The 12,996-nt window shown below is 40.3% G+C and overlaps 2 protein-coding genes across 2 annotated transcripts; both read right to left on the reverse strand.

The window, feature by feature from the left end:
* Positions 1-1,004: 1,004 nt before the first annotated feature.
* LOC103513108 (fatty acyl-CoA reductase 1-like) lies at positions 1,005-2,272 on the reverse strand. The gene is made up of 3 exons (XM_008477915.1): positions 2,124-2,272; positions 1,777-1,886; positions 1,005-1,186 (listed from the first exon to the last, which is right to left on the reverse strand). Exons 1-3 carry the CDS (start codon positions 2,270-2,272, stop codon positions 1,005-1,007), a joined length of 441 nt encoding a protein of 146 aa, XP_008476137.1.
* A 3,199-nt stretch (positions 2,273-5,471) lies between these two features.
* On the reverse strand, positions 5,472-8,030 carry LOC113469006. Its single transcript, XM_026826398.1, has 4 exons — positions 7,966-8,030; positions 7,092-7,167; positions 6,916-7,048; positions 5,472-5,716 (listed from the first exon to the last, which is right to left on the reverse strand). The coding sequence occupies exons 1-4, from the start codon at positions 8,028-8,030 to the stop codon at positions 5,472-5,474; spliced, it is 519 nt and encodes a 172-aa protein (XP_026682199.1).
* Between the last annotated feature and the right edge of the window lie 4,966 nt (positions 8,031-12,996).

Consider the following 12,996-nt stretch of genomic DNA (forward strand, 5'->3'; position numbering starts at 1 on the left):
TTTTCTATTTTGAGGAAAAAATATTGTTTTATTTTGAGGTATATACATACCTATAGCTACTTTTTTGAGGTTTCATAGAGGGAACTGTAATTGCCATGGTTTTATCGTACCGAAAGCGAAGAGAGAAGGAAGATAGGATAGTCGGTGTCTGGGATTAAAATCGGCCCCGGGCGGGATCGAAGCCTCGACCTAGCGCTTACAAGGCAGATTCCGGTGCGTCCAGGTAATTTTATTAGAGTAATAATACATATACCTTCATGGAAAAATGACTTCCGCGGGGCCCTAATGACCTGGTTAGGCTATAAACCTAATTGTAAGAACAAATTTGAGTCAATTCAGAATGAGCTCATTCGAACGATTGAGTCATTCCCGTTACCTGTCATAAATCATTGATCACAATCCGATATACCTGGGTAGATAGAATACCTATACCTACTACGTATATTACCTACAGATAAAACTTGAACTTCAGATTTAAAAAATAAGGAAAGTAAAAATAAAATCGCTTTCTATCCCGTTTCACTTTTTTCAAAGAACTGGATCTATAAAATCCGTAGCGGACATTAGTGACGTGGTGACGTCCTTGCAAGGTTACTTACGTTATATATTTAGATAGAAGGTAAGCATGTTAACTTTTAAGCTAACTAGGCTAGGGACACTACTGTACATTGTGTTTAGATGGGCCATTGTATGTCTTTTTGACTCTTGTGAGTGAGACTTTGGGAGTAGGAATGTAGCTGAAAAATTACCTACAACTAGGTATAAATTCTATTACGAGATCAAGTCTCACTCTAGAGAGTCTAAAGTCACGTTCCCCCTTGTTAGTTTCATCCGATGTTTTTCCCGAATGTCCTGTATTCCCTGTAATTTAAATGAGGCTATTCCCACTACACACGACACGATTTTTTTCCGAACGACACAAAATGTCCTGGAGGTAGCGTAGGTAATTTAAATGAGATTGTTCCCACTACACACGACACGATTTTGTCCCCGAACGACGCGCCTTAAGTTCTATTTCTCTTATGATTTCCAGGCTCTTTCCGGCTAGCAGGAACTATGTCAGCTTTCACGTCGGGATCTACCAGGAAGGTTCGTACCACTCCAGCTTGGGCTCCGGTTACCAGGCCGGTTGGGCCGTACAGGTTGTCTATCCAGCCAGGGATTGGTTCTTTCCAAGTGGAGATCACTGGGGAGAGAAGGAGCGAATTTAAAGGAATTATTTACGTAACCGTAGCTAAAGGGGAGAAGGGTATAGGACCGTAAGGGATGCCCGATTTTGGGTTTTTTTTTTTTTTTTAAGAGGTTTGACAGAGGGAACTGTAACTGCTATGGTCTTATCGTCCTGAAATCGAAGAGAGAAGGAACATAGGATAGAAGAAAGCCAGCCGTTCCGAGAACAAACATTATCCCATCAGGATAAAATTCGCCCCGGGCGGGAATCGAACCCGCGGCCTAACGCTTACAAGGCAGACGCACTACCAACTAAGCTAACTAGGCTGGCTTTTGGGGAATTTTCCTTGCGCAAAGGGGTCTTGATTTAGGTACAACTTGGCTTGTAAAAATTAGGTAGATACAGGGGGGGTCTTACTTGCTGAATTGTTGGATTGGAACTAAAGTTGGTTTGGCGTGCTCCGTCGGTTTCCGTAGGTAGGTACCTACATACATATACTTTTACGAGTTCCCTCGATCAAAATTTTCGATCCTTCCATCAAACCTTGACAAAAGTAATTAGCTTGGACCTTTCTCTACCACCTACTTCTGCCATTCTTGGCTTACCTATACTTGGCCGAAATATGCATACGGGGAAGAACTGAGCTTCTTCACAAAGTAACTGCTCTGCAGCAGCTTTGGTGAGTGTGTAGGTGTTCATGTTTTCGTGTGATAATCTGGAAATTAGAAGTTTTCAATTAAAAACCTGGGAAACAAAGGTCTCGTCTCGTAATACACAAGGGGAGTTTTGCTTATGCCAACTCTTTCAAAGTCCAACGCGTTAACCCCTGCACCACGGTCGTTGGTAAAGTAACTTCCCAAGTGGTCTAGCCTTAGACCAGCCACTCACTTTCAGATAGACCTGACAGGTACACCTGATCAGGTCCGCCTGTCGGGTCTGCCTGATGCCTTACCTTTCACGTGTCTCCTGATATTTGGGATCATCTACATCTAGCTTGGATATTTTGAGGAGCTCTGAGTAGTGAGTGTGTGCCTTGTAGATAATTTCTTCAATATTCTTGCGGTAGGAGTTGGAAAACGCTGTCGAAACGTAGGTGAACATCTGTGGAAAGCAATTTCAGACATTAACTTCTTCTGAAGTTTGTTAGTTTTTAAAGTCAGCCCCATCTGTTTGCCCCTACAACTCAGCCCAGAGTGGACTTCTTGTGTATGGGAGTAGAATAGAATATACCTAGGTACCTACCTTGTTTATCCTGTCCGAATAGGACTGAAAAGTCCCTTTGCCAAAGTAGTCTAAACAAGGTCTCGTATATTTGATGGGTTTCCTAATAGGTAGGTAGGTACTTGTAATACATAAAAATAACTCATAAAATATGCAAAATCTTCTAGTAAAAACTTAGAATTTCGTTCGTTTGATCAATAAAATGTAATTAACCAAAGATAGGAGAAGTATTGGTTATCAGGTATAACTTACCTATGGTCCGAATTTGTCACCAGCAGTCACTTCCAACAAGTTCAACACTTCCAACCAAAGTAGTCACTCCAACAATTTTGCAACTGTTCAACAAGTGTTCCGTCCAATAACTTGAAACTTCAACTAGCACACTCGAAATAATATTAAACCCACAACCGAAAAATCAACACAAAAATCGACTAGTTCGTACCTTGAAATTTTTTTTACCGGCTAAAGTAAAAGTAGATGTGTGGCCTACACCTACTTTGGACGAAATTTTGCACTTGGACTTGGGAATAATGAGCACAAAAATAAAAAAAAGGCACAAAATATTCTCACAGCTAGTTGTTTTTTTTTTTTTTTTTTTTTTTTTTTTTTTTTTTTTTTTAATAAACCCCCTCCTTAAAAAAAGGGCAAAAAAACTTTTTTTTTTTTTTTTTTTTTTTTTTTTAATCAAGTACCTACCTTAAAAAAAGGGCAAAAAACTGAGATTACCTAGAAATATAAGTAGATTCTAGAGTTATTTAATTTAATACATACATATAGGTAGTTACTTAAGTACCTATTTACCTTCTTTATACTGTCGGCTAGGACTATAAAGTCCCCTTAACCCAACATTTTAAAGCTTTATTTGCATCAATTTCGACAAGACTTTTTGTCTTCTTACCTAGGAGATTTTCACCACAAAGTTTTAAAGAGACAATCGCGAATCACAGAATTACAGTTACGTCAGAACAGGTATTATGGGGTTATGACAAAACAAAGGATTCCATAAGAAGGGGTCCTTCGGTGCCCCGATGAGCAGATTGCGTTTAAGATCTTGTGGGGAAAAAATCTCGTTTATGCGGTGAACATGTTTGAGAAATTTCATCAAAATTGGTCTAACTTTTTGGGCATATCGCGAAACAAACAAGAAGGCAACAAATTTACAAAACGGAATAGGGTAAGTGTCCATTTATTCGCCCACTTAAAAAACGTACCATTTATTGGCCCACCTGCCCACATTTATTTTTCTAATTTTTGTTTTGCCCCCTAGAGTTCACCGGTTTGCCCCTACAACTCAGCCCAGAGTGGGCTTCTTGTGTATGGGAGTAGATTAGAATATAGGTACCTAATACCTTGTTTATCCTGTCCGAATAGGACTGAAAAGTCCCTTTGCCAAAGTAGTCTAAACAAGGTCTCGTATATTTGATGGGTTTCCTAATAGGTATAGGTACTCGTAATACATAAAAATAACTCATAAAATATGCAAAATCTTCTAGTAAAAACTTAGAACTTCGTTCGTTTGATCAATAAAATGTAATTAACAAAAGATAGGAGAAGTAGTAAGTGGTTATCAGGTATAACTTACCTACGGTCCGAATTTGTCACCAGCAGTCACTTCCAACAAGTTCAACACTTCCAACCAAAGTAGTCACTCCAACAATTTCGCAACCGTCCAACAAATGTTCCGTCCAATAACTTGAAACTTCAACTAGCACACTCGAAATAATATTAAACCCACAACCGAAAAATCAACACGAAAATCGACTAGTTCGTACCTTGAAATTTTTTTACCCGGCCAAAGTAAAAGTAGATGTGTGGCCTACACCTACTTTGGACGAAATTTTGCACTTGGACTTGGGAATAATGAGCACAAAAATAAAAAAAATGGTATCTAGAAGTCGTAGAAGAAAAAGAAAAATTCTGTTGGTCCTCATTTTTCCTGCTCTATGACTTTGAAACATCACAGCGCGACTGATATTGATACATTTACCTTAATTTTACAGGATAGAATAGAACGTAAGTAGGTAGTATCCTTATAAGTTAAATCGGAGTCTTCTGGAAATGTATTCGTTTTTCGATTTCAAATATGTCTACGGGTTCTGGTGTTCTCGACCCAGCACCTACGGGTTACTTTCTGGTGTTCTCTATTTCTACGGGTTACTTTCTGGTGTTCTTGACCCAGCACCTAAATGGGAAAGTATTGTGTCTCTTCTCGCCCATCTAATTAGGGACATAAACCACAGATTTAAGTGCGTGACAATACTTACCGTGAATTAGCCTGATTGAAGTAAAATAAAACCCGTTCCGCGTAAACAGAATCGTAAAATTAAATGGAGATAGGTAGATAGATTTAATCGCATAAATTTAATTTATTTACCTACTTGGGTAAACAGACTGAAGAGGTAGATATACCTGTTTAATCTTGCACAGAATGCGCGACATGTATCTCATCTATCTTGGCTCAGTTAGCGTCTTACAAATCCGGCTAAAAAAGAAGAAGAAGAAGAAGAAAAGAAAAAAAAAAAAAAACAAAAAAAAACAGAGGTTTGGCAAAGGGAATAAAATTGTAACAACGGAGGCGCCAGCCTAGTCAGCTTGGAGGGTAGCACGTCTGCCTTGCAAGCGCTAGGTCGCGGGTTCGATTCCCGCCGCGGTGGATTTTATCCTGAACGGATAAGGTTCGTTCTCGGAACGCATGGCTTTCTCCTATCCTGTCTTCCTCTTCGCTTTTGGGACGATAAGACCTTGGCAGTTACAGTTCCCTTTATCAAACCCCTTAAAAAAAAAAAAAAAAAAAAACAGCATAGATTAATCGGGTGAAATTGTCAGTTTTTAGTGCCAAAACACGTTTAGAGGTCCCTAGAGCCTAAATCCAGTTTCAGTCCTTGGTCCGTGTGTCTGTCTGTAAACAAAAAGTATCTCGAGAATGGTAAGAGCTAGCTAGACTCTAAAGACTTGAAATTTGGTATGTAGTCCTCAAATGTGACAAGGATGCAATACGAAAACTTTAGTTAAGATCGGTGCAGCGGTTGGCGGCATTTCGGACGATTTTTGGCGGTTTTGGGTTCTACTGACTAAACGGTTAGAGATAGATCGGATTTTCTCCCTGAATAGTTCCCCTTCGAGCCCCGTCCATACTTTCGGACACCTCATCCCCACTGGTTTCCGCAGCTGTACGCCTCGTGCACACCAGATCGCGGAATGGTCGCACAACTTTCTTGTAGAGACAGTTGAGCTGACTGTCTAACATGTCACGCACGAGCTCCTCTTGTTTCGACACGCTGGTTGTGAAAAGCGACCCGCTTGCCCGCGATGAATTGGCTTGCCCTGAAAGAAGAAATAAACCATTACTTTATTGTAATATTTTTCCTCTTAAAAAAAGGCCTTATGGCAGGATTCTCACGCTGTGAAGCTCTTCTGTCCAACAAAAATCATCTGAATTTTTCTGACCCAAACTGAACAAACTTTAAATAATTGAGGACCAAAGCTGATCAAGTGAACTATTCAGACAACAAAAAACGCCTATGTAGAATACCCCCTATAAAGGCAGCCTGTGGCATGGATGATTTCAAATAATTTATTTGTGATAAAACAGAGCCTTTTCACAACTTTTATGGATATCCGGAAAAGAAGAAGATAAGATCCGAACACGGACAGCTTTTATAAAGGTAGGTTTTGCACTTTTGCCCTACCCCTCAAGGCTCAAAATATAGAATATCCTTGAAATCGGCCTAGATTACCCAAAAAACCACGTCTGTCGAACAGCGGGAACATACCTATTATTTGGAACCAAATAGTGAACCGGTCAAAAAGACAAACGTAAATAGTAAATAGGTTTATCTATTTAAAACCCACGGAAATATTAATTAATTGAATTAAACAAGCATTGAACCAGGTGTCCTAAGCCTCTTATGATAACTATACTCGTGTTTCTTACCCATAAAATAGCTACCTATATCCCTAGTTTGACTTGGGCCGCCCTTTAGGCACATGGGGTAGATACTGGGTAGGTAGAATGCAATTTTCTAAAAGTTGACAATTCCAAGAGATAATCACCTTTCTCTTTCCCTTCCCTCTATTTCTCTCCCTCTCTCTCTGCTTTTCCATCTATTTCTTTCCCTCCCTTTTTTCTCGCTCTCTTTTTCTCTCCCCCAGTATATTCTCGGTGTTCTCTCTCTAATCTTCTTCGACTTATCTCTCCCACTTTTATTTTGTTTCTTCCTCTTTCTTTGCCAATCTGAATAATTCAGACAACAAAAAACGCCCATGTAGAATACCCTCTATAAAGGCAGCCTGTGGCATGGATGATTTCAAATAATTTATTTGTGATAAAACAGAGCCTTTTCACAACTTTTATGGATATCCGGACTCTGAATAATTCAGACAACAAAAAACGCCTATGTAGAATACCCTCTATAAAGGCAGTCTGTGGCATGGATGATTTCAAATAATTTATTTGTGATAAAACAGAGCCTTTTCACAACTTTTATGGATATCCGGAGGTTAATGTGGCATGAATGACTTACCTCTAGCCTCACTCTCCCATTCCTCATCCTCAGGTTTGTCCAGTCCAAACACAGACGTTATCAGCTGGTGACTGCAGACGACCACAAACACGAAGCAGATGGCAGGAATGATGCGATACAGAGCCACTGCAGTCTAGTTCGACCAGTTGATAGGCTAGTAGGAAAAGCAAGATGGCGGCCACATGGGAGAGAAGCATGGGGGTGTAGGAGAATATGAAGGCGCTGACGGAGTCCCAGTATGAGAGTTGAAGGCTGAGGGAACGAATAAGTAAAATATATTTAATGAACTCCCCATACAAGATCCGGCTTTTACGGATGGGTATACCAAACCATTTGTTGACTGTTCATTTGATTGAGAGAATTGTTCTGAAAAACCAAATGGAAACAAATGATGGTTTAAGACTTCAAGTAAAACAAATAAATAATAATAAAATAAATGCCGCTTAGTCCTTATACTGGGGTTTACCAACTCGGGATTGAGATGAAACGAGGATTTCCCTATAGCCAGGTCAACCTCGGATTGAACTCAATCCTGAGACAATCCACGGTGGTAAAACTCGATGAGTTTGAATATCTAATATATACATAAAAATGAATATTTGTTTGTGTGTTTGTTTGTTCGAACTTTATGCCTGGCCAAACCGCTCATCCGATTGCTATGAAACTTTGTGAACTTATTGCTTGCACTCCCGTTCACAACTTTGGTGCTCACTGCAGCATTGTAGGATTTTCTAAATATGTAAACAATCCAGGTCCCATTGTTTACCTAGCATGCTGGCACCGGTCGCTATGAGCATTTATATTACATAGCTACTCATTTTCTTCACGAGGCTGAGTGGGCCTCGCAACTAGGGTTGCCAACTTTTTTTTTCTGCCTTCACGGGACAAATCGGAAAAATGGGTTAAAAAACGGAAAAATGGGTATAGGTCTCTAGGTTTAGGGTCATATGGGTCTCTGGGTTTGGGGTCATATAGGGATATTGAAAAATTCAGTAGCACCTCCAGATATCAACCAGACAAAAAGTTGCTTAACTTTAGTATCAAACTTACGTGACTAAATACTGGCAGTTCGGATCCAGCTCAAAGGTAATAGACACCCCCTCCTCCTCCCCCATATCCTTAGGTTTGGGGTCATATAGGTCCTTGGGTTTGGGGTCATATAGGTCCTTGGGTTTGGGGTCATATAGGTCCTTGGGTTTGGGGTCATATAGGTCCTTGGGTTTGGGGTCATATAGGTCCTTGGGTTTGGGGTCATATAGGTCCTTGGGTTTGGGGTCATATAGGTCCTTGGGTTTGGGGTCATATAGGTCCTTGGGTTTGGGGTCATATAGGTCCTTGGGTTTGGGGTCATATAGGTCCTTGGGTTTGGGGTCATATAGGTCCTTGGGTTTGGGGTCATATAGGTCCTTGGGTTTGGGGTCATATAGGTCCTTGGGTTTGGGGTCATAATATAGGGATATTGAAAAATTCAGTAGCACCTCCAGATATCAACCAGACAAAAAGTTGCTTAACTTTAGTATCAAACTTACGTGACTAAATACTGGCAGTTCGGATCCAGCTCAAAGGTAATAGACACCCCCTCCTCCTCCCCCATATCCTTAGGTTTGGGGTCATATAGGTCCTTGGGTTTGGGGTCATATAGGTCCTTGGGTTTGGGGTCATATAGGTCCTTGGGTTTGGGGTCATATAGGTCCTTGGGTTTGGGGTCATATAGGTCCTTGGGTTTGGGGTCATATAGGTCCTTGGGTTTGGGGTCATATAGGTCCTTGGGTTTGGGGTCATATAGGTCCTTGGGTTTGGGGTCATATAGGTCCTTGGGTTTGGGGTCATATAGGTCCTTGGGTTTGGGGTCATATAGGTCCTTGGGTTTGGGGTCATATAGGTCCTTGGGTTTGGGGTCATATAGGTCCTTGGGTTTGGGGTCATAATATAGGGATATTGAAAAATTCAGTAGCACCTCCAGATATCAACCAGACAAAAAGTTGCTTAACTTTAGTATCAAACTTACGTGACTAAATACTGGCAGTTCGGATCCAGCTCAAAGGTAATAGACACCCCCTCCTCCTCCCCCATATCCTTAGGTTTGGGGTCATATAGGTCCTTGGGTTTGGGGTCATATAGGTCCTTGGGTTTGGGGTCATATAGGTCCTTGGGTTTGGGGTCATATAGGTCCTTGGGTTTGGGGTCATATAGGTCCTTGGGTTTGGGGTCATATAGGTCCTTGGGTTTGGGGTCATATAGGTCCTTGGGTTTGGGGTCATATAGGTCCTTGGGTTTGGGGTCATATAGGTCCTTGGGTTTGGGGTCATATAGGTCCTTGGGTTTGGGGTCATATAGGTCCTTGGGTTTGGGGTCATATAGGTCCTTGGGTTTGGGGTCATATAGGTCCTTGGGTTTGGGGTCATAATATAGGGATATTGAAAAATTCAGTAGCACCTCCAGATATCAACCAGACAAAAAGTTGCTTAACTTTAGTATCAAACTTACGTGACTAAATACTGGCAGTTCGGATCCAGCTCAAAGGTAATAGACACCCCCTCCTCCTCCCCCATATCCTTAGGTTTGGGGTCATATAGGTCCTTGGGTTTGGGGTCATATAGGTCCTTGGGTTTGGGGTCATATAGGTCCTTGGGTTTGGGGTCATATAGGTCCTTGGGTTTGGGGTCATATAGGTCCTTGGGTTTGGGGTCATATAGGTCCTTGGGTTTGGGGTCATATAGGTCCTTGGGTTTGGGGTCATATAGGTCCTTGGGTTTGGGGTCATATAGGTCCTTGGGTTTGGGGTCATATAGGTCCTTGGGTTTGGGGTCATATAGGTCCTTGGGTTTGGGGTCATATAGGTCCTTGGGTTTGGGGTCATATAGGTCCTTGGGTTTGGGGTCATAATATAGGGATATTGAAAAATTCAGTAGCACCTCCAGATATCAACCAGACAAAAAGTTGCTTAACTTTAGTATCAAACTTACGTGACTAAATACTGGCAGTTCGGATCCAGCTCAAAGGTAATAGACACCCCCTCCTCCTCCCCCATATCCTTAGGTTTGGGGTCATATAGGTCCTTGGGTTTGGGGTCATATAGGTCCTTGGGTTTGGGGTCATATAGGTCCTTGGGTTTGGGGTCATATAGGTCCTTGGGTTTGGGGTCATATAGGTCCTTGGGTTTGGGGTCATATAGGTCCTTGGGTTTGGGGTCATATAGGTCCTTGGGTTTGGGGTCATATAGGTCCTTGGGTTTGGGGTCATATAGGTCCTTGGGTTTGGGGTCATATAGGTCCTTGGGTTTGGGGTCATATAGGTCCTTGGGTTTGGGGTCATATAGGTCCTTGGGTTTGGGGTCATATAGGTCCTTGGGTTTGGGGTCATAATATAGGGATATTGAAAAATTCAGTAGCACCTCCAGATATCAACCAGACAAAAAGTTGCTTAACTTTAGTATCAAACTTACGTGACTAAATACTGGCAGTTCGGATCCAGCTCAAAGGTAATAGACACCCCCTCCTCCTCCCCCATATCCTTAGGTTTGGGGTCATATAGGTCCTTGGGTTAGCAAATATTGGTGGAGAAGGTGGCGGGGGTTCGAGAGAGGGGAGGGAGAAAGCTAAGGAGGGGAAGGGACGGTAGGAAGAAAAGGGGGGGTAACGCAGGGATGTGGGGGAGGTCATAATTGAATAATCATTTCACCGGGCGCGGTGCCTAATAGGATTAATTAGAACTGCTTGATTTAACCCTCTGTCCAATTAGGTTCTGGATAGATTAGATCAGGGGTGTCCAAAGTGGGGGCGTACTCTTCCAGTGCGTATTAAATACAAGTGCAGGGGGGGGGGGGGCTATTCTTTATGTTTTCACAGATTAACTTTAATTTTATATTTATCTATTTAGGTATTTCTTATTTGTTTTTTTGTTTATAAATTTATCTCTGTATTTATTTGGTACTGTAACCGTTTCTCATTCAAAATTGTATTCATTTTGTTTTATTTATTTGTTTAATAAGGGACTTTAGGTCATTGTCTACTAAAGTCTTAATGATGGGGATCTAGGATCTAGTCAATATCCTTACTTCTTAAATTTAGGTATTTTCAACCAAAGTCTTCGTGTTTGTTTTCAAGTGATACCTACCTGTGTGATCACCCTGTATATTTAGACAATTTTACAGAGAGAAATTTTTATGCCACACTTGACGAGACGAAGCATGATGAGAGAAAAATGTAGATAGAGAGAGAGAGAGCAAGAGAGAGAAAGAGAGAGAGAGAGGGAGGGAGGGAGGGAGAAGATGTGAGAAAAGGCTGGAAAAGACAACCAGTGTGTGAGGAAATTAAATGAATGGATAGAGAAAAAATATAATAAAAATAAAATCTCAATGCTAGAGCCTTCTCTCTTCCATACCTTTGACTGAGGAAAAAAAATCAATTTAAAATCATTCAAGAGATATGAGGTATCCTAAGTGTTGTAAAAAAAAAACACATCACCAAAGTGGACATCTAGATAAAAATAAATATCTAGAACCAATATGAACAACGAACCAATATGAACAAGCCACGCAATACCTATGAATATGAAGAGCAAGAAATAACTCCTGTGAATAAAAGCTGAGATGTTTGATAGAGAATTAGAATGCAAACGAACGAAGAATAGAAGATTAGGTAAAGAAGAGCAAAATTCAAAAGAATGACAATTAAAAATAAAATCTCAATGCTAGAGTTTTCTCTCTTCCATACCTTTGACTGAGGAAAAAAAATCAATTTAAAATTATGAAGAGATACCTCATCCTAACTGTTGTAATAACAACAAACAAAAAGGCATCACCAAAGTGGACCTAGACAAAAATATAAACATATCTAGTCACCAATATGAACAATCCACGCAATACCTATGAATATGAAGAGCAAGAAACAACTTCTGACTCCTGTGATCCTGTGGTGATCCTGTGAATATAGCTGAGATGTTTGATAGAGAATTAGAATGAAAACGAACGAAGAATAGAAGATTAGGTAGGTAAAGAAGAGCAAAATTCAAAAGAATGACAATGAAGAAAGAAAGAAAAAAGTCTAAGGGAAAAAAAGCTGGGAAGATGTTAAAGTCGATAGTAATTTTCATAATATTTTAACACCTGACTTATTTCCTTGCCGTTCTTACACAGAGAGAAATTTTTATGCCACACTTGATGAGACGAAGCATGATGAGAGAAAAATGCAGATAGAGAGAGAGAGAGAGAGAGAGAGAGAGAGAGAGAAAGAGGGAGAGAGGGAGAGGAGAGGGAGAAGATGTGAGAAAAGGCTGGAAAAGACAACCAGTGTGTGAGGAAATTAAATGAATGGATAGAGAAAAAATATAATAAAAATAAAATCTCAATGCTAGAGCCTTCTCTCTTCCGCCTTGAACAAAGTGTAATATCAATCATGTTAATAATACTAAAGCAGCAACCATCAAAGTCATGATTGTCAGAATGATTTGCCAACATTGTTGATAGGCACAAGAAGAAGAATGAAATAATCGATTTCACGAAAGAATGAAATATCAATATCCACAAAGAAAACAGCAACAGAATTATAATTCAAAATCAATTTAGAACCATAAGCAACAACTCAACAGAAATGAAATTTGTAACATTGTTCTTTGAAGCTAGTTTTTAGCTTTGAAATTTCTCTATTCCTTCCACAACATATAGAGGATATGCACCCTAGACACATAGTGACTTCTGGGGACAAAATATATGACCATATCGCAAGATGGGATAAGGCAAAATACAAACATTCTCTGAACTTATAATGCCTACATATGATGCGAACTAAGCTAAATAAAAAACATTCAACCCCCGATGAAAGGAGGAAGAACTGTCTGGTGTCAGCAGGTCCCGAAAGCTATGATCTTCTTGATGAAAACAGGGCAAGGATAGTCCTGTAATACCTACTGGACTCCATGTTAATAATAATTAAGCAGCAACCATCAAAGTCATGATTGTCAGAATGATTTGCCAATATTGTTGATAGGCACTAGAAGAAGAATGAAATAATCAATTTAATGAAAGAATGAAATATCAATATCCACAAAGAAAACAGCAACAGAATTAGGTATAATTCAAAA

The sequence above is a fragment of the Diaphorina citri genome, unplaced genomic scaffold (genome assembly GCF_000475195.1).
Source record: "Diaphorina citri unplaced genomic scaffold, Diaci psyllid genome assembly version 1.1 scaffold926, whole genome shotgun sequence".
Lineage (NCBI taxonomy): Eukaryota > Metazoa > Arthropoda > Insecta > Hemiptera > Psyllidae > Diaphorina > Diaphorina citri.

Bases quoted from the DNA above. Each gene is read 5' to 3' on its own strand.
- LOC113469006 (XM_026826398.1), bottom strand. From the start codon at position 8,030: ATGGGGGAGGAGGAGGGGGTGTCTATTACCTTTGAGCTGGATCCGAAC. The intron at 7,049-7,091 runs GCCATCTTGCTT...TGGTCGAACTAG, and splicing joins TGCTTCTCTCCCATGTGGCC to ACTGCAGTGGCTCTGTATCG. The intron at 5,717-6,915 runs GTAAGTCATTCA...TTCTTCTTTCAG, and splicing joins ATGGGAGAGTGAGGCTAGAG to GGCAAGCCAATTCATCGCGG.
- LOC103513108 (XM_008477915.1), bottom strand. From the start codon at position 2,272: ATGTTCACCTACGTTTCGACAGCGTTTTCCAACTCCTACCGCAAGAAT. The intron at 1,887-2,123 runs GTAAGGCATCAG...TCTAATTTCCAG, and splicing joins TATCAGGAGACACGTGAAAG to ATTATCACACGAAAACATGA. The intron at 1,187-1,776 runs GTAAGCCAAGAA...TTCTCTCCCCAG, and splicing joins CATATTTCGGCCAAGTATAG to TGATCTCCACTTGGAAAGAA.